Below are 27623 nucleotides of genomic sequence, written 5' to 3'. Positions count from 1 at the left end.
CAGATTTGTCACGTTTATTTTCTTCTTCACAATCCTTTCTTTGCCGACAGTTAACTACACAACAAACTACAAGAGTCACAGCATGCAGGCCTACATGTACAATCTCTCTCAAAGTTCCCTGTATCTCACATAGGACATGCCATCGACTTTCTGGCTTAGCATTTTGGAAAAAGGAAATCATTTAGTAAAAAAAAAGAAGAGAAAAAAGAAGAAAAAGAACAAAAGAAAAATAAGGAACAAAAGCAGCAAAAATATAAAGTGCATGTCCTCACTCAGGAAAACTCTTTACACAAAGCCTCCTACTGACTTGACACAACTCAGCATATTTGTGGCTTTCCAGCCCAGTGCAAACAAACTCCTGTTTCATTTAATATATAAGATCTAATGTCACTTACTTATGAACTATAACCAATGCTGAAATGGCTATAGTTACCTGATAGATAACAGTGACATTGCAATTGAAGTGCCAGAAAGCATAGCTGTCGGACTGAATACTCAACAAACCCATTCAAACTCAATGGTAAAATAAAAGCATTGCTAAATATACCACAGAATATAGACTCTGAAAGTGACTTTTCAGGAGACAAAGAGGCGTTGACAGAGGCATTTACATCATGTGAATAATCCAAGCCTTTCAGCAGACAGTGTTAGTGTAGACATAACTAAAATGTGTATTACTGTAAAATATCACGCACTTTTGGGTTCAAGGCTTTAGGGAGGCAAACATTTGATATTCTTTCTGACTGACATACTGTAGGATGGTGCATCGATTAAATAAAAGCCTCTTAAATGAGGGAACCAGTTAAAGCAATCAGCTGTGGCCACCTGGCCTGCGTGAATCGAAGGTAAACTTATTATGCCCGTCGCCTCTTACTGTTATATTTGTGTAGTGTACCACGCTTATTCCCCAATAGTTATACTTGAGGAATTACAATTGTAATGTAGAAGCCAAACCTACTGGAATGGTAATCAGTCAATACCTAGATTCACTGCTCATTGCTAGCTTCCTGCAAGTGTCATTCTTAGATCCTTCTTTCAATGACTATGAGCAAGATGATTAGGACTTAATCGCTGACAAAGGGGAAGAGCCAATGTTTGTAGGTATACACAACAAGGATACATGGAACAAAATGCGTAATTTCATTGATCACAATCGCTCAAATTATGTGCAGCATTTGAAAATCTAGACTGTGATTAATATGACCTTTTTGTCACACGGCCCATTTATACATAATGACAAAAGAAATGGTGACGGGGAAAATGCGACATCCCCGCAAATGTCTCCCCTGTGCAAGTTCGTGGGGCGAGTTTTGTCATTTCAGACGTGGAATAGAGTGATACATTTTGACCTTACACAGTAGTACATTTGTAGCAATAAATAACGTATGTACTATCTTACTCTATTTACATAAGACAGAGGTGTTTCTCTTTCCTTGCTCGCTCATAAACTACCTCCAGTAACCCTCATAAAGCCATTACATCGGGGTGGCACTTTTCCTCAAGGCATAACATCATATTAAATAGACAATAACAATGATGAGCTACTGTATGTACAATTCCTCCCCCTTGACAAGTCAAATATGGCAGAAAGGGTTATTATTTGCAATCAAATAAAAATCCCCATTTTTCGTTTTACAAGCCACGACATTTTAGTTTCTCTTTCACACAAGGAAACAAAAAGAGGATCACTGCAAAGGATAAATACGATGGCTGCATGGGAGTGAGTGACTGGCAGAGGGGAGAGGGTGGTCTAGAATGGTACCCTGTGGTCTGTGTCTATGGTGTAGCTCCTCTGTCCCTATGCCTGTACATCCAGGCCTGGTGAACCACAGGCAGCGCCGCGGTGGAGCGTTGCTCGGGTCTTTAGCGGCCCTGCTGGAGGTACTGCTGTGTGAACATGTTGAGCTCGCTGTCCAGCCAACCCGCCTTGTTTCTGCCACGACAAAATACATAACCCATGTAACATATGACCTCGCTTGATTTCATTCCAAAAGCTGATTTTCATTTTTTTACCACCCATGCAAAGCTCAAATTGCATAAAACAATTATTTACAAGGATTAATTAAAGCTGCATTACGGAACATAGTAATAGTATACTATTCGTTTTTGTGAATTCTGTTTGAGTTTGGTAGTTGCGGCGTATAACCGGCCACAGGCTCTGTTGTGATGGTTACGCTACCCGCAGGCTATAGGATCTGCTCTGTTGTGATGGTTACGCTACCCGCAGGCTATAGGATCTGCTCTGTTGTGATGGTTACGCTACCCGCAGGCTATAGGATCTGCTCTGTTGTGATGGTTACGCTACCCGCAGGCTATAGGATCTGCTCTGTTGTGATGGTTACGCTACCCGCAGGCTATAGGATCTGCTCTGTTGTGATGGTTACGCTACCCGCAGGCTATAGGATCTGCTCTGTTGTCATGGTTACGCTACCCGCAGGCTATAGGATCTGCTCTGTTTTGATGGTTACGCTACCCGCAGGCTATAGGATCTGCTCTGTTGTCATGGTTACGCTACCCGCAGGCTATAGGATCTGCTCTGTTGTGATGGTTACGCTACCCGCAGGCTATAGGATCTGCTCTGTTGTCATGGTTACGCTACCCGCAGGCTATAGGATCTGCTCTGTTGTGATGGTTACGCTACCCGCAGGCTATAGGATCTGCTCTGTTGTCATGGTTACGCTACCCGCAGGCTATAGGATCTGCTCTGTTGTCATGGTTACGCTACCCGTAGGCTATAGGATCTGCTCTGTTGTCATGGTTACGCTACCCGTAGGCTATAGGATCTGCTCTGTTGTCATGGTTGCACATCCACAGAAAGCGTTTTATGTCCATATCGCGCACATAGAGCGTTTATTCACAAGCGTTACGTTCGGATGAACGCATTGCATTACTTCTCATGTTGACTTGCGACTCAACGTCAGGTAAATGACCGGGTTGTTACACAGAGCCATGGTCAAATGAGCATTATTAGTCATATAACGTGCACTGCACACAGCACATTCCAGTCTTGACCCATATCTGTACAGACGCATCTTGACCCGACATCTGGAACAACATATTTTCAGATGTGGGTCGGCGGAAACGTTTCAGAACCACCGATATAGTGCACAGTGAAATTGGTATACTTTTCATTGGACGAAAGTCATGCTGCGTTGTTTGTAGTGATTGTAGAAAATTGTATTTCACAGAATGTAGAATGGGTACATTTCAAACGAAAAGCACAAGTCAATACGAAAACTGTTACTTGCGGACGAACCATGATAAAGCATTATACACGTCTACAACACAGGGACCACCATTTTTTATTCATCGGAACATTTAGCGACATACAAGACGTACAAGAGTGTCTTACCTCAGTAGCTTGGCTTTGCTCTGCAAAGAGTCCAGCAGCTCAATCTTCTTGTTCATGTCTGTGATCTCGTCGTCCAGGTTCTGCCGAGTCACGTCGACCTGCTGACACAGCTGGGCGAAGGTGCCCGCCAGCTCCCTGGGAAAGGCACGCAAGAGAGAGACACAGGGCGTTAGGGACCCATGTTGGCAGGTTAAACAAGAGAGACACAGGGCGTTAGGGACCCATGTTGGCAGGTTAAACAAGAGAGACACAGGACGTTAGGGACCCATGTTGGCAGGTTAAACAAGAGAGACACAGGGCGTTAGGGACCCATGTTGGCAGGTTAAACAAGAGAGACACAGGGTGTTAGGGACCCATGTTGGCAGGTTAAACAAGAGAGACACAGGACGTTAGGGACCCATGTTGGCAGGTTAAACAAGAGAGACACAGGACGTTAGGGACCCATGTTGGCAGGTTAAACAAGAGAGACACAGGGCATTAGGGACCCATGTTGGCAGGTTAAACAAGAGAGACACAGGGTGTTAGGGACCCATGTTGGCAGGTTAAACAAGAGAGACACAGGGCATTAGGGACCCATGTTGGCAGGTTAAACAAGAGAGACACAGGACGTTAGGGACCCATGTTGGCAGGTTAAACAAGAGAGACACAGGGCATTAGGGACCCATGTTGGCAGGTTAAACAAGAGAGACACAGGGCGTTAGGGACCCATGTTGGCAGGTTAAACATTATCAGAGCAGTCACGATTATGACATTTTACTTGACAATTAATAATTGTTGATTTAATTGTGTTTGTTTTGTTGAACATTATGAATAAAAAATAAAATAAATTTGAGGGGGCACGGTGGCACAGTTGGTAGTCGCCTCACAGCTAGAAGGTCCTGTGTTCGATTCACGCTGTGGGTGCTGGCGGCGTGTTTCCTCCTCCGCGTCATCAGTGCCCATACCCGAAGGCGGGGTTGGCGAAAGGGCCTTTCTGTGTGGAGTTTGCATGTTCTCCCCGTGTCCCCTAGGGTAGGTACCCTCACAAAAAACATGCAGTAATCCTGGTCACTAAACTGCCTCCCCCTGGCCAGCCGGGGCGCCTGATGGAGGGGAAAGGAACTGGTTGGAATAACGTGTTCCTTCCATGCACTACTTCCAACCAGGGAAACTCCCCTCTGTCAGGTGTAAAGGAGCAACTTGGACACTCAAGCATGAAGGAAGCATGAGTTCAAGTCCATTGCTCTCCCCTTGTCCCCCATATATGGGGACTAGGTTGGTGGAGGGTGTGTAGAGCCCAGGATCACATTAGATGATTGAAACAGGGGTGAAAAATGGGTTACAAAATCGTGGGATAAAAAAATAAAAAAATAAAAATAAAATTTCTGTTTGGCTGTGTTGTACAAACACACACCCCTTGTCATAGATATAGCTTGTCATAGATCACAGCTTGCAGAGCCACAACGTAATATCTACACTGGATACATAGGATCGGATCGCGGGTAATCCTGTCCTGTTACATAAATTTGCATGGTGAGCAGACCATAGGGTTTCAATGATTCCGGTTTCTTAACGATTCCCTTTTAAGGGTCCGATTCATTAGGTTCCCTTAAACGATTCCTATAGGTGGTTCCAAATGGACCCTTAAATGTCTGTAAGAGTACAAATGGAACCAAAGGGACAGAGAGATGAAAAACCAGGGAACCACTGGTAAAGTAACTGCATTGCAGACGTCAAGTCCACATACCAGCTCTGACTGTGTGATGAAAAGCGGTTCCAGAAACGGTTCCAAATACCATGGAACCGATTCTGGTTCTTAAATCTCTGAACCGGGTCTGAACTAGAACCGAGTCTTAACCCTAGTCAGCAGCACCGCTGACCAGCTTTGGTAAATTTATTTTAAAGATTTGTTTTTAGCTTTTCTGCCTTTATTGATTGTTTCAAGTGAAGATAGACAGGAAAGAGGGAGAAAAGGGGAGAGACACGCAGCAAAGGTCGTCATGAACGGGACTCGAACATGCGACATGCTGTCAGGCCAGAGCCTATCTGTGGCATGCGCCTGGACCACTCTACAAGCGGCGCCCCAGCTTTGGTACATATGGCGCTGGTGTTAAAGCAACCAGCAGGGGGAGCAGCAGTCCACTCACTGTTGGAGCCAGTGTAGCTGACTTACTGTTGAACTTGGTGACTGCAGTTGGAGCCGGTGTAGCTGACGATGAGCTGCAGCTTCTCGCTGGCGTACTCCACAAACTGCCTCTTGAAGGTCCTCTCCTTGGCCTTGGTGGTCCACGTCAGCCTCTCGTAGACGTACAGCAGGCCGTACAGACCCACCGACAGGGCGATCAGACGCCAGCCCACCGCCTTCCAGATCTTGTGGGGGGGAGAGAGAAGAGCGAGGATGTTAGTCTGACCACAAGGCGACGGCAACGTCACTGTTCTACCACGGATCTGGCCTGGGGGGCTTGGTAGTGATTTTCAACAATGTTCTCAGCAGTATAGGGACGTCAGGTTTCGTGTGCTCAAGAAGAACGAATCAGTCACCGTCTCTGAAAGTGTTGAGTGTGAATGAGTGTGTTGATTTCATCGACTACTGCCTACTATGACGAAAAATGTTCATCGACTACCCTTTTTCACTGACGAAAACTAACTGGAAACTACATGATGACTAAAAGTAAGACTAAATATATTGACAATTTCATCAACAAATTAGACTAAAATGTTTGCAACTAGTGGGACTAGTGGACAAAAGATCCAGTATAAGTAAGACAAGTAAGTGACAGTAAGTCATTTTATACTTGATTGCATGCTGAAAATAGCAGATCTACAAGCTCACAACGAGTCTCAGCGAGTCTACGCTACTGTGTAAAATCAGCCATTACGATTACAACTGTAGATTTAGCCGACTAGAATTGTCTGATATTTAGTCGACAAAACACTAAACACTAAAACATTTCAGATGACTAAAACTAAACGAAGTAATAGAATTTTGCTGCCAAAAAACAAGTCTGCTTACCACGCCGCCGACCACGATGATGCCCATAGAGGTGCGGGAGGTGAGTGAGGCCAGGCCGGTCACCGTGGCCACCATGAGCTCCTCCTGGGTCAGGGAGCTCTGAGGGAAGGGAGGCATGCTGGTGCTGACCGGCGTCAGGGCCATGGGCCGGGGAACCTGCACAGAGCAGGACGTACAGTGAAGAGACAAGCAATACAGGGGCTATTTGCCTAGGGGGTGCAACCGTTATCCATGACAAAAAGGGATCGATTTGTATAAAATCATTGATTTTAGAAAATAGCAGATCTATAATACAAGTTTGTATACAGGCTATTTGCACGAAACTGTTGTACGACAAAATATAAAATAGGGCTTAATTGGTTATTATATATTTAATAATTATATAAAAACAACACTGATTATATAATTAATCCAAAAAGTTATTTTAAGAATAATCTCTAAAGAAGATAATCGATAGTTGCAGTCCAATTTTAGTCATGAACCAAACTCACTCCATCCTCATTAAGAATCGAGGAACAATTGTGTGAAATTCTGGATTAAAGTGTGACAAATGCCACGCTATTGGTTGGCGTTACTATCGACAGATAGTAACTATTATCGACAGTTTCATCTTCACATTGCTAATGCAGTGAGTAGTGTAGTTTACATTCAAAGGCTCTCCTAAGATACCTACTACCTCAACGTGGACATATTCTTTAGTCTTGGATCTGAGAGGCTAAATGTCATCAAATGGTGGTCCGTGGCTCAAATGCAGAACAAATACTGGGCCTTGATATGAAAAGGGTTGTAAAAAACACTGTTTTACCTGATCACTGTAGCCCATGAGCGCCCGCTGCCCGTTCTTGGGCCCCAGGAAGCGGTTGACCACCATGGTCCAGCCCAGGGAGAAGTGGAAGCCTACGTCCTCCTGGAAGTCACTGCACAGCTTGTCGCAGGCCAGGTCGTAGCTCAGACTGAAACACTGCCGAGGCACCACCTGCTTGTCCACCTGCTCTCTGGCCTGAGCGGGAAGCAGAGGCTTCAAACCCTCTGAGGAGGATGAATGAGACAGGGTATATGAGAGTGGAGAGGGAGAAGAGACAAGTATTTGGTTTTAAATTATTATTATTTCAAAACATTCCCATGAATTAAACCATAAACGCATTTTCTTCCCCAGTAACTTCATGAAGAAATAAAGGAAAAAGGAAGGAAGAAATTCCATAAATTCTAACAAAAGTAGTGGTGAAATAATAGCAGATCTACAAGCTCACAACATGGTAGATCTGCTATTTTCACTAGTTTGGGTCCCAGGAGATTTCTGTTTTGGGTCACGGGCTTAAAAGTTTGGGAACCATATATTTCTGTTTCACATCCATCGAGTGTCCTCGCTGGCTTTGTGTAATTGTGATCTTGTTGTGCCGTGTGGAGTGAGTTGTCATTCTCTCTACCCTGCATGTCGGCTACCGCCAAAACCATTTCCATTTTTAGCTGGTTACAAATGAGATCCAATTGCTCCATCCACCTCAGGACTCAGGAGGTGGTCCGAGTGACATTTGCATTTATTCATAGCAAAATGTAAAAGAAAAGGTATTCCCAGTAATAGTACCAGACACGGGTGTGTTGTGGTGCCTACAGGGTTATTCAACACAATATTCATATACTAACAGCAGTATCCACATTTAATTTAAACTCTGTCTAAAGACGAAAACTCAGACGGTTCTCTCTGCCTTCGATTTCCTGGCTCACTAGTATCCAAGTCAAGTCAAGTCAAAACTGCAAAAGAGCAGAAGAGCTCAGAGCAGAAGAGCTCAGCTCAATTAAATGAAAACTAAGCTATGATGACTAAGACTAAATATATTGACAATTTCGTCAACAAATAAAAAGACTAAAATGTTAGGAAGGGACTAGTGGACAAGAGATCCAGTATGTCATTTTAGACTTGGTTGCATGCTGAAAATAGCCGATCTACTAAAAGCTAAAATATGACAAAAACGAAATTAACTCTCAGTCCAAAGACTGTGACTAAACTAAAATAGAAATTTGCTGCCAAAAACAACACTGGTATGGGTGTGACAGAGGGACAGTGTGATCGTACCGATCATCTCAGTCTGTGTGGTCTGCAGGGAGCTGGTGATGGCGGTGGAGCATCTCTCTGACATGTTCCTGCCCAGGCCTTCCTCAATGTGCCTGTGAAGCTCCTAGAAACACACAGCAAAAAAACACAGCAAAACGTTAGGCTCCAAAAATTGCCTTGATCAGGTCCTGCTTGTATTGGCATTACGGATACTGTGAAATTTGTTCACCTTCTAATTCCAGCAGCCTTGCTTGGAACACACCCAGGAATGCAACTATCGATTATTTTCTTGGGGACTGTTCCATCGATTACTTTTAAGGGTGTTTTTATAAGCTATATAATATTGTCTACCAGGTGGAAACCTCATCATACTGTATGAGCAATAGGGTTACTTCTTAGAATAAAAAAAGATTAGAAAAATGTCGAGCTTGTGGATTTGCTACTTTTGATGCTTGTGTGTGACACTGTAGTATATGCACAAGGCATTAATTTACAAAATAATATTAAATATGGGGGATAAGAGGTTTCTGCCTGACAGCAGTGATATATAGCAACGTAGGCATTTCAGAAAACTGATTTAGAAGATTGTTTTTAAGAATCGGCCTCAGGTCTTTAATTAATTAATTACACATTTTCTCAGTACGTTTGACAACATAAATAAATACCGTAAGCTTAAAATGTCATGTGCATTTCTCATTTGCCTTGTTGCATTCATGTCTATGACTGCTTCACTACTTGAAATGTCCTCCCCCACAAAAAAAATAAACAAGTTCAAGAGATTGTGTGTGTGTGTGTGTGTGTGTGTGTGTGTGTGTGTGTGTGTGTGCGCTTTTATACAACAGTATATGTAGTTTTATTTCAGGCGAGGAACAGACAGACAGTACAGTGGAATTTCACCTAGGGAACATCTGCAGTCAAAACAAGAAGGAAATAGGATTGTCATAGACACACACGTCACAGTTGACCTACATGCGGGGACATGCAGGGACAACTCTATCTGCCAAACAATCATTAGCCAAATGGGAAACTAAACAGTAAAGCAACAAGTTATTTGCTGTATTTAATTGCTGTTGGGCATAAAACCTGTATCAACATTTCACCTTTTCATGTCGCTTCATAAATATATATATTTTTTAATCCATTTTATACTTTTGTCATATGACATTGCTACACAAAAGTGGGGGAAATAGCAGATCTTTGATATTTTTAATTGCATTAATTTTTTTCACCTACATGCCCATTGCCCAAAATAAGGACATCAGTTTAAATTGGATTATAAATATGTAATCGTGTTAAGTATTAAAAAGGGCTTGTGATTAAATAATAACAACATTGGATGGATTGGAACACAGTGTTCTGTGTAAACCAACCAGCTAATGAAAGAATAGAACTGGCGCGTCCGCTGGGTGGCAAGTGCAGCACCAACAGTGGATAAGGCAATATAAATAATTGAAGATTTAAAAAAATATATCAACTAGCTAATGAAACATTGGCTTAAAAGGGAAACGGGGTTGCCACAATGGCATGGAATAGGAAGGGGTAAAGGAAGCCAAAATATCTAAAAGTATATCAGCCTACAGTATGATATTTATTATTATTATTATTTTCACTTCTAGAGTGAAATGCCAGACTAACAAAAATCAACGTTGCAAAAAAAATATTGAAGCGCATAAACAAGCATTGGAACACACTTAGTTATTAAATAGATCGCTTTGGGCATAGGAAAATGTCTATAAAAGATCAGTTTAGTGCAGTTAACCTGCAATAAAAGACAAACGCCTTAAATGCAGCAGTTGTGTTCCTTTACTTGTTCATGGCTTTGGAAATTTCGATTTGATGCTTTGGGGAATCATTGCTTTCAATTTAAAATTTAAATACATAAAATACGTCTAATAAATAATTTAAGGGGCGCTCCTAAATTTGGTCTGGTGCTCCTTACATTTTCCACAGGGAGGACCAGTGCTCATCATGGAAAGCATTGGACATGAACACGAGCATTCAACACAATGCCTTTGAACCTAGTCAACAGGTGCTCACTAGGTGAGAGGTCCCAGCACAGAGCACGGTGCGTGTATGAGGTAAAGAGAGGGCAGTCGCTTGGCAATGGCGGCCAGGTCAGGACAGGTCAGGACAATACTACTAAGTGTGGCGTCTCCATGACTTGAGCACTTCCACTACACAGATGACTAATTGGGATTAGTTGGTAAAGGAACAATAATTGTCACTGAGAAAGTGTGTGTGGTGTGTGTGTGTGTGTGTGTGTGTGTGTACAGGCAGCCACTGGCTTATTGCAATGTTGTCCTACATTGCAGCGACATAAAAAAAACATTTTCCCCCGGATCTCTTCAACACTTTCTGATTAACATTTCATTCATTTATATACTTTTTAAAAAATTGATTGGAATCCTTATCAAAGTTTCAATAGCGGTACTTGGTTCAGTGGGATTCTGTAAGGTGCTGGAAGGCATCACGAGAGCAGCGCATTATTCCCACCCCTCATCAAGCACAATAAACTCTTGCATGCAAACACGCGCGACTTGTGTCCCAACTCACATTCTTGTAGACCTTCAGCACCACTTGCGAGGGGTGGAAGTCCATATGGAAGTCGTCTACCAGCACGTACAGCTTCCTTATCTCCTCCGCCAGGCTGTTGGACACCTATGTGTGCAAACAAAGAGTAAGAGGCACAGTTGGGGAAAATAAATAAAAGACGGTGTTCGTCCACGGGGCTTTTGTGAAAGGAAAGATGCCAGCACGGCTGAGCATGCAAGGAACACGGCCACCACATAATGCATGGGTATAAAATGCCTGCCAACTAGAGCAAAACATTATTCAAGATGGAATGGACAGGACACCAAATAAAGAGCTTGCTGGACTATAGAAGGGATGTCCCGATCCAATCACGCAAATCGGTGCCGATCATGTCGTTTTCATACAAAAAAACGGACATGCCTAGTATCAAAATTATATCCATATCATGATATTAGACTGGATATTAATGTGAGATATGGCATAATAAGTGTTCTATAGAAATATAAATATCGGATCAGGAAAAATGTGTATCGGCAGATACGCAAAAGCAAATGATCGGAATGGCAACAAAAGAAACGTGATCGGGACATCCCTATGGACTAGAACATGTTTAACCCATTTTGGGCGGGAAGTTACCCCTTTTGGTGTTTTAAGCATTATGTTATAATTTAGCTATTGAAAAATAGCAGATCTACAAGCTTGTAGTCTAGTAGTTGCCGTCAGTGGCTGTGACACTGCCCCTATCCTCTGTGTTATGACACTGTCCCTATCCTCTGTGATATGACACTGTCCCTATCCTCTGTGATATGACAAAATAGCTTGACCTAAAAAAATATTTATCAGGTTGATGACCGTATATGAGAGTGTCAGACCGGTGCTTTATGGCCACTACATTAGAGTTAGTTGAACATGGAGAGAGAGAGAGAAAGTGAAATAGACGCCCTTATTTGAACTTCCTCTGTCAATAGGTGTTAATGTCAATAGGTGTAAATACTGCCACCATGACCATGGTGAACAACCCATGGCCATACTGTTCCAAGTGTACACACACACACACACACACACACACACACACACACACACACACACACACACACACACACACACACACACACACACACACACACACACACACACACACCTTCACAGGATGAATACACACAACAAAAGCCAGAATAGAAACCAAATAGAAGCCAAACAGATTGGCTTTTCAAAGGAAATGTGATCTAGGGCGCTCGGGTGGCACAGGGGTTCCTCCCCACCCGCAGATTCTGCAGTGCATTCAGCCTGACCATAGCCTGAGCTATACATTACATACATACGACGCGCACCCTGATTGGTTCACCGATCTGTCCGTCAGCCCCGGTCTCTCCCCCCCCCCCCAGTGCAGCACTGTTATTGTGTCGACCAGAAGCAGAAACCACGTGGTTGCTGGAGTATACTATTCTAACAGACTGTCAAAGTTATTTCCACAGAGTCGGCACACGTTGGGTTTTTTCTTAGACGGTGTGGTGGGTTCTTCAGCCATTCTCCTCATTTTCCTCGCATAGCCTCGTTTGAATTGCACTGGTAATAATTTCCTCACGGTGTTATTTTGAGGGGTCACACCGCTCAGAGCCCTGACGTCACATCATTTGGAGCGATCCCACTTTTAGACCAGTGCAGCCCATGCGCAAATCCAGGCTTTCATTTTTCGCGCAGACGAAATGAAAGCCTGGGTATCTAGGCTAGCCTGGCCAGGCAGGCAAACACAATTGGCTGGTGTTCGTGGGAGGTAAGCCAGGTGTAGACTGAGAGGACCATGTCTGTCGCTGCTAGTGGACAGAAATCAAGCGATAAGCACCAGTAGGTTACTTATCAGTCTAATGCAATCGAGCCAGCATGCTCGACTGAGCCGACTGGCTGCGATTAGGAAACTCGGAAATGCGGAGGTTGGTTGCGTTGTCGGACTATTACTAACCCATAACCCTAAATCTAACCCTAACCTCTGCAGTCTTAAGCTTTTTAAGTCTTAAGTTTTCAGATGGTGTTTTTGTGACGGGTTGAGCGGTCACCTCTTTCTCCACCTCCTCTGTGATCTTCTTGATCTTGGTTTTGCAGTCCACAGTCAGCAGGTCCAGCTGTTTGTCTATGAACTCCATGCGGTCCTGACGGTCCTCCCTGGTCTCTAGGCAGTGGATCCTGGGAGAGCATGGAAACAGGACACTTTGGAATTCACAAAGTCCAACAATATGCTTATTTAGGAGCACAGGAATGGTTAGGGTGACATGAAACCAATCAGACTCTTACAAGTCTATTTGGTTCATTCCTACACACAGATTCTTTACAGTGTAAGCTTGTTTACTATTATTATGATTATGTCAGTCAGTCACAAGCCACGTCCTCACCTTTGCTCCTGAGCAGATATGTGCACAGAGTCCATTATTAGGCGCAGGGCTTCTGAGATCTGCTTGGCCCTCACTGTGTGCTGCTCAAACTTGGTCTTCACTGCAGACTGGGAGATGCACTCCTAACACAGCACAGTGCACCCAGAGGATTGTTGTCACACACGTTGAGGCACAAGACATGTTATGGTGCCATTCTTTTTTTTATACATAGGACCAGCTTACCTCAAAGCGCCTCTCAAAGTTCTGGAACTCAAACATCCTAGCCTGGAAACCCTCTGCCAGGGCGCCACCTGAAACGATACCACCATTGACTGTTATACAAATACATCTAAAAGCTTTGTCTCACACAAGGAGGCTACATTTACTATATTTTTGTAGTATTTTTGGTAACACAATTCTACGGTAATTATTTGGATCTAAACACCCCTTAGAGAGACGCTTACAATTAGCTGGGTGTATTTACGGCACCTGTTGTATAATCATTGTATGGTGAAGCAGAAGCCTGTCGCAAAATGTGTTTTCATACAGTTGCCCATAGATCCATACCCTATTATTTCCCCATTTGGTGTTCTTCCTGAAACCACCCCCTGCCTAAATATCAATCAGACCTTGTTGCTTTTGTGACTCGAGTCTTCTGTCAAGACGTCTTATTGTGCTCCACTGGAAAAATAACATATCCTCCCTCACATTCCCGTTGGATCTCTGATATACTATACTTTTTCAAATCTGAAAATAATAATAACCTGTGACCATGAGCTGATCTGTATACCGAGTTTCCTTTTTTTTTCCTTTTAATTATCATTTCATTGTTTTGTTTGGTTGTCTTGATTTATTGTTTTCTTCATGGGTGTGTGTTTGCTTTGTTTAGTTTTTTTTGTATATTTGTTACTCTGTGTCTCACTTAATGTATCTCTGAATATGAAAATAAATTAATTTAATAAACAGAACGTGGAATGTGAATGCCCACCTGCTTCGGGCATTCCCTGGGCTTTCTGCACCCTGGCCTGTAGGACCTCCTTGGCGGAGACGAAGAAAATGCGGTCACTGGCCTGGGCTCTGTCCACCACGCCCAGCTCCTCCACCAAGAAGCTGCTGCAGCGATCCATGTGCTGCCTGCGGACCTGAGGGGGCAGCAGAGAGAGGAGGTGGTGACGACGTCAGGAGATTCGTTCCTACTAAAACTATAATCCCTCTAATAACAATCCTACTCAACTGTACCATCTCATGGGCTACAATGGATACACAGTGCACACAATAGCATGAGCGCAGGGGTGTACCTGTAGTAACAGCAGTGGTGGAAAGTAACTAAGTACATCTATCTCTGTCTGTCTGTACATACGTCTGTAATCCACTTCATTTGAGAACCGTTCGCCCCACCGACTTCAAATTCGACACACGTGTACCACACGCCCGCAGGGAGTGCAGTGCCCAGTGTCAAGTCGGTCAGGCCCAGAACCGCCACAAAAGGCCTCTGCCCGGGCTCTGGACAGGGCCCCTGCCCAATATGGAGCTGGCCTGTTCTGACATCACAACACTAGAGGTGCTGTGGTACCAAGAGGTGCATGCATAGTCGAAGAAACCTTGTACGTCTAACAGCGTTGAAGGCCTTAGTGTAACGTAGAGCCTGGTTTCAAGTTCAGCAGCCCTAGACAGGCTCAGGAGCTACTGTACTAGTCACTCCAAGCATCACAATAAGCTGCTCTCACCTGGCTCCTTAATCTCCTCCTGCTGTGTCATCACCCCTGAACTCATTGACTTATACTTAGTTGTGTGTGGCGGACGGTGTTGCACAACCAAGTGTAAATCAGGCATTTACAACTCTGAAAGAAACCTGAGCGTGTGGCAGACACCCGTTTCCACACATCAATAACACGTTCAATAACATGGGATTTCATCATCCGCATCATCGGGCACACGATGAGTCCGTTTTTCCAAATGGCATGTGTGGCAATGTCATGGATCTAGAAGTAATTGTCCACGCGAGACGAGTCTGGCACATAGACATAGAATGGTAGACGCCGCCCTGGTGTGTCTGTATCTCAAGTGAGAGTTGTTTTTTCCCCAGAGTTACGGGAAAGAATAACGAGTCGCGGGTTGCGGTCTTTTTGGGCTCGTTTTAAAACTGCTGTGGCTTGTTTTGAAAATCTAACAAGCCAACATTTGATGTATATTTAGCCTCTCAGACCCAAGACTTATATTATAATTGATCGTTCAATGGTTGATTGGGAGCTTTTTTTCCTGCATACTTTTCAGTTTGCTTATGAAATCGGCTTTCCGTTTCTGTATTCACATCTGTGTAGGATGACACCCCTAACCAAGTGTTAATTTTGTCTCGTCTACATAGCAGTTGCCTAATCATACATAGAGATTAACAATAACCTTGTGTGAGAGAAAGAAACAGACATCTGCTTGATGTGAGCCCAGTATCATCGTTTCATCGATAAAGGCTGCACAGAAGACGCCAAGTCACGTATGTTGCAGAAACGAAAGGTGACCTTTAAAGGTTCATGTGATGAGCAACCAGACACCTGTAACCAATACAAGAGCAGGTTGAGCGCCAAACATACCTCACCCTGTCCCTTCCCAGTTCCCGCACAGCAACACCTTCCCAGTTCCCAGGGTTCGACACTACTCTGTCCCTTCCCCCACACACATAACCCATTTCCAGGGTCCACGGTTCTACTCCACGGATTTATAGCAGATAATGCTAATAGCTTCTTAACGGCCTTTTTAGGGTAGACAGGCAGACGGGGCTAAGTATAGCTTCACTGCTCTAGCCTACTCTCTACAGGCTAAGAATAGCCAATTTGCAACGTTCAAATGGTTTGATGGAAAATGGTCATTCAGCCAATGCCACAACTGAAGTCAAAGTGACACCAACGCACTTGAGTAGCAGGGAGGGAGCTAGGATTCTTTTCCTTTTTCTTTGCTTCATACAAAAATTTGAATAAATAGATAATATAAATCAGTTTTAACAGCTCTAATTGATAAAAGTAGGTAGAAAGGTAAGTGGCAATACGAGGCTGCTGTCACTTTCAGTTCCTCAGAAATGAAAGACAACCTCCCCAGCATACAGTGATACATTTGTGATTAAACAAGGGATTGGATTGGTGATCAATAGAACAACGACAGTGACATCCTGTATTCCTGCAACTTCCTTTTAAGAGCCACCTGGTTAAGAGTGACAACGCAAATACTGAAGGATGGCTATAGGGCTCTTCAATTTAAGGCATCATTGTCCAGCACCTGAATGCTAATCCTGTTCCTCAGTAATAGAACGGGGGTTAAAAGCTAACCCACCTCTTCCATGTATTCAGGCTCGGAGGCCGAGGCGTCCCAGCGATTGTTCAGGATGAAGATGTTAGGACTGGAGAGACGCTCGTTGACTTTGTGAAAAAAAGATTTCTCCTACAGAAAGACAGGCAAAAATACACATTCTGGATAAACAAACATCAAAATACTGTGTTGGAGCAGTGGTCAAGCAATGGTAAAATTGGAACATCTGGAACTCTAGCTTCAAATGGAAAGAAAATACATTTTCATATTATGTTGCTGCGATGTGAGCTTTTGTTAAGACAAGTACTGTCAGTTCAGTTGCTGCATCTCTCCTACTTACAGCGCTACATTTAATTATCTTTATCTATATCCTATCAGTGTCCGACGTCCATAAGGGTCCATTTGGTTTCTTTTGCACACCAACTAAAATGGGCTCTATGCACACAGAATAACTCTTCCTTCTCCCGAGCCACTTCCGGACTTCCTTCACAGGTATGTCTATGAATTGATTGCATAGGGCATTTTGGTGCTATCCCCTTTGGAGTGTTTGACTGTACTCTGTTGCTGTTTATACATTCTGTCTAATGAATAATTCAATCAATCAAAGGTGTTACCGATGATACTAATTAAGGCTCTGTTCCATTTAGTGTACAGTGGTTTTCAAGTGTATTAATTTCAAGGACCCTCAAAACGCTGAGAGTGTACAAATGGAACGAAATGGACCCGTAAGGGTAACTCTCAGAGTTACACTGGTGGTGTAGCAAAGTGTTTCCAGTGAGCTAACATGCTCAATAGCAGCACCCTGACTCTGTTTGACCAGAATAGAACAGAGCATTCATTTAGTACCATCAGTAACACCTGTGAAGGAAGTAGGAAAGGGGCCCAAGTTCTTTCCAAAATGGCGTGTATGCATAGAGACCACTGACACTGAGGATTGTGTATCGGCATAACATGAACAAGGTTCAGCAAGTAGGTGCAAGCAACTCACAGTCTGCATGAGTGTGGACTCAGAGTTGGCCACCAGGACAAACACATCTGCATCCAGGCAGAACTTGTCGATCCAGCTGTCCAACTCAGTGGTGACATCGATGCCTGGGCTGTAGAGGAAAATAGTAAAATACTGTCTCAGTTTGACTGGAAACAAACCATGCGCGGCTGAGAAGACGACAATTGTTCGCACGCACGAATGATGGCACGAGAGACAAGACGCGAGAAGCTGCGATGTGACCCGCATCTGGCCCAAACTAGGGTTTGTACTCTAGCCCATTAAACCCTGAGACCAGATTCTACAAATGTCTTCTAAATCATGACAGTTTACTGAAAACCCTATTTCAGTGTTATCAGTGGTTCTCAAACTATTTCATGTCAAATTATATGTAATTGGCCGCCGACCCCCACATGAGAAATGTTCCAGGGACCCGCCAGAAGCAAAGATACAAGTTAAAAATGTTTGCTGTGAAATAATATTTATTCAAAGATTTGATCAAAAATAGCAGATCTACAGGCTCATCAGCGCTGCTATTTTTCAATATAATAGCTAAAGTATAAAATAATGGTTAAAAGCTAAGGTGACACAGATACACAGATACAAGTGTCAGTACGTGGTGTCGAGTGTCCAGCTCACCTGTCCACGAGGACCAGGTCGTCCCTGAGCAGGGCACACTTTCCTTTGGGCCACATGACGCACACCAGGCTGCCTGCGTCCAGGTCCTTGTCCTGGTGAAGGGCGTGGGCCAAATGGTTCACCGTCTGCAGATGGGAGAGAGGGGAGGGAGGCAAACGTTGATGAGAGCATTCTAGCACCGAGTAGAATAGTTCAATTGGAGACATTGCCGGAAAGCAAAGAGGGAACTACTATCTGTGTACAGTGAGTAGGCCAAAGCTTCTCTTATACTGTGATGTGTTTCTGTCAAGTTTATAGGCCATGTCACGTCAGGAGGGAGTATGGAAATTCATGACCTATAGCTTCTGAGCTGCCACGACCTCTGAAATTGGACTTTGAAATTTGATTCTAGACAGGATTCTCACATAGATGTGGACAATGACTCAGGCAGAAATTAACCAGGTGGGCAGACTGATGCAATGTGATGTATGATGCAATGTGTGTCTCACTTTGACCTGGATACAAAACATGGATCCATATTTACAAGACTGTCATTTCAAATGACAGATTACATTACACCTCAATATTATAATGGTCATTCCTTATACACTGGGGTGTTTGTTTCTTACAATTGTTCCTGTCATGAGTAAATTCACTCATAATGTAAATATTATCGTTGATAATGCAAGTTTTATACAGAACAAGGCTGACAGCTCTGAGCCTCAAATCTGTGAATAAAGGCTTCAATCTGTATATGAATGCAACGTCAACTATAATCTATGAATAGTTTTAGCTGCAAAATATTCGCTGGAAAGCATGGACACTTTGGTATCGTTTAGTTGTCACACCCCTGATGTGTAAAGGCCTTGCAAGTGGCATAAAATAAATGAGACTTCTGCAGGCACGCTGCAGTGCAGGGAATGCAGTCGGATGACCTGGCCTACATATTGGACCTGGTGGAATGCAGATGCAGATATGAACTGCTAGCTCAAGTTGCCATGTTTGTGTCTATGTTTGGAAATTGGCTCGGTAAAGTGTGGTCATGTGAGTCTGTCTGTAAGTCAGTCAGGCAGGTGTGCCAAACGCTCACGGGCCATGCATTAACCTATGAGAAGTGGGTCATATCTGGGACACGCAGGAACTATGAGCGCATGGAGTTGGGAGAGCAGTGAGCCTACTTTATGAAGCCACACTCTATATAATAGTGTGGCTAGAGTAATAGTAATACTATTACTCTATAAAAAAGTATTACTTTGTACTAATCTCTGAGACTCTCACGCCAGATTGTCAGCACCACTGCCTTAAACATAATGTCGTTCTTAGTAGTAGGTATAAGCACAGAAGCACCCGAGAGGAAGTGGACTAAGACCTTGAGTAGTAACTAGTAACCCAACCCTGGTGTATCACGAGCGACCAGCTGGCCTATAGTCTTGGTTCCCCAGTGCCCTTGGAACTTCCGAGTCAACATTGAATGTTTCAATAAAATTGGCAATCAATTGTAACCTGCCTGCTGCAATCTCCGTAAAGAAGTAGTAGTAATCGTGTAGTAGTTTGCGGATGTAAAAAGACACGGTCGACTCCAAGTCAGCAGTTGAGCAGTATGACAAGCATGGTGGGTTTTACAGCCACTTTCTCCTCTATGGCCAATCCATAGCATGGATTTAACAGAAAAACATGTGACAGATCTGACGATAATCCTTAAGCAAACAGTGACAAGTCAACGGAGCTCTGACTGAAGTCACTTTGCTGCTGGTGGGTACTGTACTCTATATAGCGGGAACCTGAGATCTTCCCTGTGACTTGTACTGAGTAATGAATTGCATTTTTATAGCGCTTTTCCAAGTGCTCAAAGCGCTTCACAATGGTTCATTCATTCATACATTGGGAGGTGAAGCAGCGAACAGTCAACGCCAGCGTCCTCACTTCCCACATTCACACACAAATGGTGGCAAGCTCACACCGACCGACTCATTGGAGGCAATGTGGGGTTCAGTGACTTGCCCAAGGACACTTCGACATGTAGACAGGAGGAGCCGGCATACTGGCTTAAACTACTACTTAGTGAACAAGAACGTTTACAGTAACTACAGTTGAGTTTTTTAAATATCACACCGCCATATAGATATTATGAACTAACCCAAACTAATATCGGTGCATAATTAATTACTAAAGCTAAGCAACCCATTGGGCAATGGGTATTTCAGATTTTTATTAAAGGGGTATTAATGTCCTGTCCTCCATCATGTTCGCAGTTTGCACTGATGATTAGTACAACAGACAAATAGAATAAACAGTGCAGCAGCAAGACAACAACCTTAACCACACAAATCCTACTGTCCATAATCTGAGCATGTCACAACTCATAATAGGCAAACATTTGGCAAAATTCTAAATCTCCAAACATTCGGTAAATATAGCAGATGTACAAGCACACAACATACGGGGAGAGAAAAACAAGAGTTTTGTCGACAGGCTCACCTTGATGTTCTTCCTCTCCTCTGAGCCCTCGGTGAGCAGGAAGGCCTCATTGCCGTCGGTACCTTCTACCCGCAGGAAGCAGTTGGTGGTGTGTCCGATGCCCGAGGGCAGCACCTTATCACACAGCATGGCGTTGATCACAGAGCTCTTCCCGTTACTCGTCCTAATGGGAGACACGACATTTGCACTATACGTTACGGTACGTACGTACAGTTTCAACCAGTCCGGGGACCACCGGTGGTCCTTGAGGAGGTCCCAGGTGGTCCCAGGCTAAATGACGGGTCCATTTGGTTTCATTTTACACTCTCAAGAGTTAAATGTTCGTTAATCATCTGCATTACTAAGTTAATTTACAAGAAGTCTACAAATTCATTTTCATCAACGTTTGCCTGTTAGGCAAAATATTCTTCAGAATTTTGGGTCCGAGAGGCATCATCTCATCGAATGGTGGTCCGTGGCTCAAATGCAGAATAAATAATGTGCCTGTATATGAGAAAGGTTGAAAACCACTGTTCTGGGATAACAGCAGAACAGTCTCTCTGACCTTATATTCTTTACTTCCGTTTCCCTGTCATGTGGTTCTACTAGCAGGAACTGAAGCTTATTCTGTGTTTGACCTTGTTATAATTTGCCATAAACAGGAGCATCAGTTCCACACGTCTACTGTAATTTAGCTCACAATGCGTCGTATCGCCAATGCGTGACCTCTAAAATGGGTTAAAATATATATTTGTAGGCCTGGGCCTTTACTGCATGTCTTCCCCCCCCCCCCCCCATCTCTCTCCCCATTTCCTGTCAGCCTACTGTCTTGTCCCTCCATAAAGAATATAAAATAAAGGCGAAAGCCACAAAAAAACATTTAAAAAATATATATATTTGTAGGGTACAGAATTAGCCTCTTCTGTATTGAGAAATGATCGTACTGACAGAAATTAAGTCGTAACTTTTGTATGGCATATATTGCAAAATTGTGCCTCAGCACAGCGCTTGGGAACTGCTGCTCAACAGAATGTATACAAGCGTAACAGGATACGTGGGATGATTTGGCCCTTGACCTTGAAATCAGTACCTTCCGAAGAAGACCACCTTCATGTGCCTGCGGGCCAGAACCTCTCCGATCCCAGACACCTTGGACAGGTAGCCCCGGACTTCCTGGACCTGCTCTTCTGTGGTGACCGGGTCCAACTCATCGTTCTTATGTGTGTCTGCAATGTGAAGGAGAGAAAATGCACAGGCCCAGGCTGTAGGTCACAACAATTCTTCCCAAGGGCATTTTAAACCGGGTTACATCTTCAATTTGCATGAAAATACTTTAAGTGTGTTGCAGTGAATACAAATACATGCCAATGCACAGAAAACACACCTAACCCTGCATTTTGCTGCTAAAACCCTGTAATTACTGAGAGGTTAAGTGCAATCATCAGACATGAGGCCGACCACATGACTTTAATTTGATTCAGCATACAGCACAGTGCGCACGTGTATGTCATTCTGATGTGATTTCTTCTAGGTAGCGCTCGTTTTTGGTTCACTCAACCTCCTGCCTATGTCATTGGCATGGGCTGAGTCATCCGTTTGTTGTTGCCTGTACATTGATAAGCATGCAGTCCGAGTTGGCAGTCCGTGGTGGACAGAATAGGTTATGGCGTGAACCAAAACGAGCACTTCCTCCATGCCAATCACAGCAATTTGGGTGTACGCTTTGTATTTTGGCTTCGGAATTGCAGACACGTGGAAAGCACATAAGCTGGTCTAGCGCCTCTCTGACTGCAAATAATTTGCCTAAAGCTGTCAAGGGTTTATGATGAGGCCTTTCCCATATCCTTGTTTATCAAAGGAATTGTATCATTTGTTGCCCTAAAGAAATGACACAGATAATGGCCATGTCAACCGTGATATAATTTGCACTACTCAATGGGCTATATGCACACAGAATAACTCTTCTTACTTCCTTCACAGGTGTTACCAATGATACTAATTAAGGCTCTGTTTCCATTTTCCCATAACTCTGAGTGTACAAATGTGGGTCCATTTGGTTCCATTTGTACACTCTCAGAGTTACACTCCATTTGGAACCCACTCAAGGACACTTTGAGACCCATTGATGTACGTAGCAGAGTGTTTCCAGTGAGCCAAGACGCACAATAGCAACACCCTGACTCCGTTTGACCAGAATGGAACAGAGCCTTCTTCATTAGTTTCAGCGGCGCCGGTAACACCTGTGAAGGAAGTAGGGAAGGGGCCCAAGTTCCAAAATGGCGTGTGTGCATCGAGCCCATTACAATTTACAATTTTACAATTTACAATTTACAATTTTACAATTTAGGCATTTAGCAGACGCTCTTAATCCAGAGCGACTTACATTAAGCAAGAACAAAAAAGCATGGGAATACATCACATAAAAACATTTATCATGAAACATGCGTACGCTAAGAAAGTAACAGTGGAATATCCATTCTAAAGTGCACACAAATGGCCACCCCAGCCCAGGGCATTTCAAACTGGTTAGTACAGTGTTGTATCCGTTTTCAACATTGATCCCATGGATCAACAGAGAGTGAGAGAGATACTAATATGATTTATTTTGGCAACATAGTTGAATACTGGGCCCTGGTTGGCTATAGCCTGGTTGGCTCGTCACCACTTCGGCTCAACATTTTTGAATAGTTAAAATAGCCAATCTACAAGCTCACAGAGTGTTGATGTAGATCGGCCAGTTGAACTATTCAAAAATGTTTTTCAAAATAGTTTAAAAAAGGCAAAGAAGTTTAGGGATAAGGAGTTTAGCATTTAGACGAAAACAGAGCCCACTCTGCCTGGGGCAATATGCATTGCAAAGGCAGATGAAGGCTGGCAGTGGCTATGCGAGGCTAAGAGAGAACCCCACCTTCTAGAAAAGAAGAGCTCTCCTTGATGTAGGCTCCCAGCTGTTCAAAGATGCCATTGATCTTCTTCTTTGCCGTGACAAAGTGCTTGAGCGGCGACGCATTCACCTCCGCCATCAGTCTCTTGTCCTTCTTGCTGTGGATCACGTTGGAGTTGGGTCGTGGGAAAACCAGAGACATGGCACTGTGCGGAATATAGAACACAACAAGAAAAAGACATGAAATGTTTTTACATTTTTCTGAAGGTACACAAAAGATTATAGGGGTAGTGTAAAGTACATGTTTAGAAGACCAAGGGCCTTGGCTTCACCTTTGCATATAGACCAGTGGTTTTCAACCATTTTCATATCAAGGTCCATTATTTATTCAGCATTTGAGCCACGGACCACCATTTGGTGAGATTTAGCCCATCTGACCCAAAACTTTGAATATTTAGTTTTTGTTAACGTTGGATAAGATGTTGTCCACAATTCCATGCTGTATTGATGTGGAGAGAAACAATTCTTCATTTCTCTAATTCGGTAAACTTCTTGTAAATTAAGTAATGGAGATGTTTAACAATAATTTTACTCACAAGTATGTAAAATAGAACCAAATGTACCCTTAGGGGTCCATTTGGTTAAATTTGACAGGGTCCCTGGCATGGTTGCCAACTCTCCATCATTTAGCTGGGGACCACCCTCAAGGACCACTTGTGGTCCCAGGACCACTGGTTGAAAACCACTGTCTGATATATATTGAATGGCCAAACGTACAGATCCAGTACAAAACCATACACACGCCACTAAGCCATTATCCCCAATGCCCTGTATTATTAACTGCTCTTAATTTTAGCCACTGAGCGTCCCTCTAGATACTAGCTGTTAAATGTAAACGGCTGAATGGCCAGAAACGGCAGTGTAAAAAGGCAGGCCTATGCCTAGACAATGCACGTTTACAACACAAGCTCATATGTACGTGTTTCCCATAGGAATAAAAAAGACAGGATGTTTCCAGAGATCTTCTCACAGCCTACCACGCTGAAACATCCCTGAGGAGTAGTTCAGGGAGCACAATGAGTTCACAGTATGTTGGGACTGGGAGCTTGTAGTTGTGCATCTGCTATTTGACACATTTGAAAATGACCTTTTCTAAACTATTTTGAATTTTTTCACCTATGACATGCCATAGTTAAAGTGATTAAAACACATGTTGCAATTGCAATGTCCTCAGTCAAACAAATGATAGTGGTGCAACTGCAAGGCTCCCTCAAACCAAGTGCAACAGTGGTACGTGCAGCGGTGCCGGTACCCAACTGTCCTGCCAAAAAAACACCATGCCAAGTCTTTGGCCACAACACAGTGTCAGGTCTCCGTCCCAAGTTTGTCACCATGAGTCCATAAGTGGCAACTCTAAAATATATAATGTCCCCAACAGCAGAATTGGGCTTTGGGTATAACAGACTAATATCTGATTACGGTAGTAGTATAGTTGTTTAGTCAGGTCAGTTAAAAAGCAGGCTACTGGATAGTCACACAAACACCTGTTTGTGGGTCACCTTCACACAACAGTCTTCAAATCATACATGCCTTGTTCACACAAAAAAGCTGTTGAATCTATTCGTTTCATAGCAAAACAACTGTGATCTGTATTAACTTAAATGCCACTATGAATTGCATTCTTTGATGAATGAATTGTTATTTGTTCCTCACCCAAATATGAAAGTGTTCCTCTTCTAATTAAACAAAAATTTATCCTTTTTTGGTGACTGTTCTGTTATGCTTTCCACAGCAGAAACAAAATCCCCAAATGAGATCTTGTTAAATGTTATAAAGCCTCGTGTATCCGAATTATCACAATCAAGGACCTGGAGATGCAGGGTCTGTCTGGCCTGCTTCGTCACTACAGGGCAGGCAACACTGTCTGTCCAACACACGCACAGACAAATGCAGACCTCAGTGTTAATTTAACTCAGAGGAGTGTGCCAAATGGAGCATTAGGGTCCCTTGAGCGTTGGCTTTAAGGGTCCATTCCTCTTGGGAGTGGAATGAGGGGGCCCAGCCCCCTTTCAAATCTGGCCAAGTCACTGACAGTTGAGTATAAGAGACTGACTACATGTCATACACCAAGAACAAATGCATTGTACAGTGAGTAAGGGGATGTAAAACAATCTTACCTTCCTGGGCTCAAGCAAACGATGTATACAGTAAACCAGAAAAAACTCCAAAACAATTGATGGTTAATACAAAGACGATGTGACCATTATTTCCACTCAGTAGCACCCAGACAGTGACAGCAGCAGTGACCTTTCACACAAATCCCAGAGGATGCCGGCTTTTTTGTTTGTTAAAGAATGATCTCAATAATGTTTTCGGGTTAAAAAGAAAGGAAATATCAAGTATATCGCTCGTTCTGTGGTGAAAAAACTACAGAAGGGTCCGAATCGACTTAAGAAGAGGACACACAGAAGAAGAGGCTTTTTAACACGCTTTCACAGATGAAGGACAGAGTGATGACAGGCAGCTGCTGCTCTGCTCTCTGGCTAGGTTACAAAAACGTGATCGATTCTCATCAATCCGCGATCAAACAAAGTACATCATGACATGTAAATCCTCGGCAATGTAATCGATTATTCACCACATTAAATCAAAATGGGACTTCCTAAAAAATCCCATTATGTAATCATCTGTCCTCTGTGTGTGCCTCACTCACTGCTGACCGACACTACTAGCCCGCAGTGCTAAAGACCGATGCCTGCTTCAATATACCTCCGTCGTACGACGGCACCGCGCGCCCCGGGAAAATAGCCGATCTACAAGCTCACGGTGCGTCGAGTCCGCGACGCGCCGTGAGCTTGTAGATCGGCTATTTTCACCGTCGAACGACGAAATGTATGTATATGCGCGACACAAAAACGTAGCCGCCCACTGTCCACTTCCTGTTAGCATGTGAGAACCAACATCATGGCTAAAGTATGACTAATAATAATACAATGTAAGGTGTTTCTCTCTGGACTCACCGTAGATCTGGAGGACTGATTTGTCACCAGTCTGCTGCTTCCTGCATCTTTGGTCCAAATTAAAACAATGCTTTATTTATTGTTCTCAAGCTAACCTTATATTATATACTAACCTAACCTGACGACGTATTTCGGTTATTCTTCTGCCAAACAGTCACACAGTTACATATTATTACGCGTAAGCTGCTAGTTAAGCAGTGAGTTACTATGAAACTGACTACTTTATGAAGACGTTTGTTATATATAATATTAAAAGAAACCTGGCTTGCAGTTGCTGCTGCGTCTCTCTCGCGCTCTACTTTGTCAAATAATAAAATGCTTCTTCGTTGCTTTTCGGTTCATTTCGTTTGTTTTTCCTCTGCGGAGCGTGCGCCTACTTTTCAGTGTGCTGTTATTGCCATCTGCCGGCGGTTGTTGGGGTTGACAACCCCTGGGTTGTCAAAAATGTAGCAAGCAAGGTTATGTTTTACTTTACCAATTGAAAATAATTACATCCTGAAATATTAATATTTATTTCAAAAGCAAAGTAAACATTATGTCCATTCCATGCTATTACATCATTATCTCTTCTCTTTAAAGACCTTTTTATTGCCAAATTGTCAAATATTACGTAAGATAGAGGCGTAAAATAGACGATCTACAACAGCAAGGCTGGTGTTGGGAGCTTGTAGATCGGCCAATTTCCCACAATATTTATCTGTGGAACAGAGTCAAACTAAATGTAATGCCTATAATCCCCAGTTCCTTACCAAATCTTATAGCCTGTGAGTGACCCAAAAGAGAGATTAGATGTTTGCCCGCCCCACCGGGACTCAAACTAAGGAAAATAGCAGATCTACAAGCTCACAACTTGGTGCCACGTTGTGAGCTTGTAGATCAGCTATTTTCACTACTTCTTAAACGTTTGTTTTCTAATTTATGGCCTAGAAGGCCACCACAGTGTTGTCATGCAGTCCATCAGTTTATCTTGCTGCAGGAAAGCATTGGAAAATGCTAAAAATAGTACACAATAATACTGGGGGAAGTATACTCAATATATATGTTATTAAAGGGCGATGGGCAGCTAC

General features: G+C 43.3%; 1 protein-coding gene across 3 annotated transcripts; it reads right to left on the bottom strand.

Annotated features, from left to right (window-relative positions):
* On the bottom strand, positions 1-26844 carry mfn2 (mitofusin 2). 3 transcript variants are annotated; one of them, XM_080764296.1, is made up of 18 exons: positions 26557-26844; positions 23561-23742; positions 21743-21878; positions 20674-20836; positions 18217-18341; positions 17581-17689; positions 16617-16724; positions 14284-14437; positions 13539-13606; positions 13317-13438; positions 12984-13110; positions 10951-11055; positions 8419-8521; positions 7150-7373; positions 6345-6500; positions 5505-5701; positions 3353-3487; positions 1-1933 (listed from the first exon to the last, which is right to left on the bottom strand). In XM_080764296.1, the coding sequence occupies exons 2-18, from the start codon at positions 23736-23738 to the stop codon at positions 1864-1866; spliced, it is 2280 nt and encodes a 759-aa protein (XP_080620422.1). In that variant the 5' UTR covers positions 23739-23742; positions 26557-26844; the 3' UTR covers positions 1-1863. The 3 variants fall into 3 exon arrangements, with proteins under 3 accessions (XP_080620422.1, XP_080620421.1, XP_080620423.1); XM_080764295.1 differs by lacking the exon at positions 26557-26844 and adding an exon at positions 25714-26269; XM_080764297.1 differs by lacking the exon at positions 26557-26844 and adding an exon at positions 25250-25433.
* Positions 26845-27623: the final 779 nt, after the last annotated feature.

The sequence above is a fragment of the Protomyctophum bolini genome, assembly GCF_963924005.1.
Source record: "Protomyctophum bolini genome assembly, chromosome: 5".
In the NCBI taxonomy this organism is placed as follows: Eukaryota; Metazoa; Chordata; class Actinopteri; order Myctophiformes; family Myctophidae; genus Protomyctophum; species Protomyctophum bolini.
The sequence above is the reverse complement of the archived record's forward strand: the minus strand, read 5'-3'. Positions and strand labels throughout refer to the sequence as shown.

Excerpts from the sequence above, each read along its gene's own strand:
- mfn2 (XM_080764296.1), bottom strand. The coding sequence starts at position 23,738 with ATGTCTCTGGTTTTCCCACGACCCAACTCCAACGTGATCCACAGCAAG. Across the intron at positions 17,690-18,216 it reads GACCTGGTCCTCGTGGACAG|CCCAGGCATCGATGTCACCA; the intron begins GTGAGCTGGACA and ends TTTCCTCTACAG. Across the intron at positions 13,607-14,283 it reads CCAGGGAATGCCCGAAGCAG|GTGGCGCCCTGGCAGAGGGT; the intron begins GTGGGCATTCAC and ends GTATCGTTTCAG.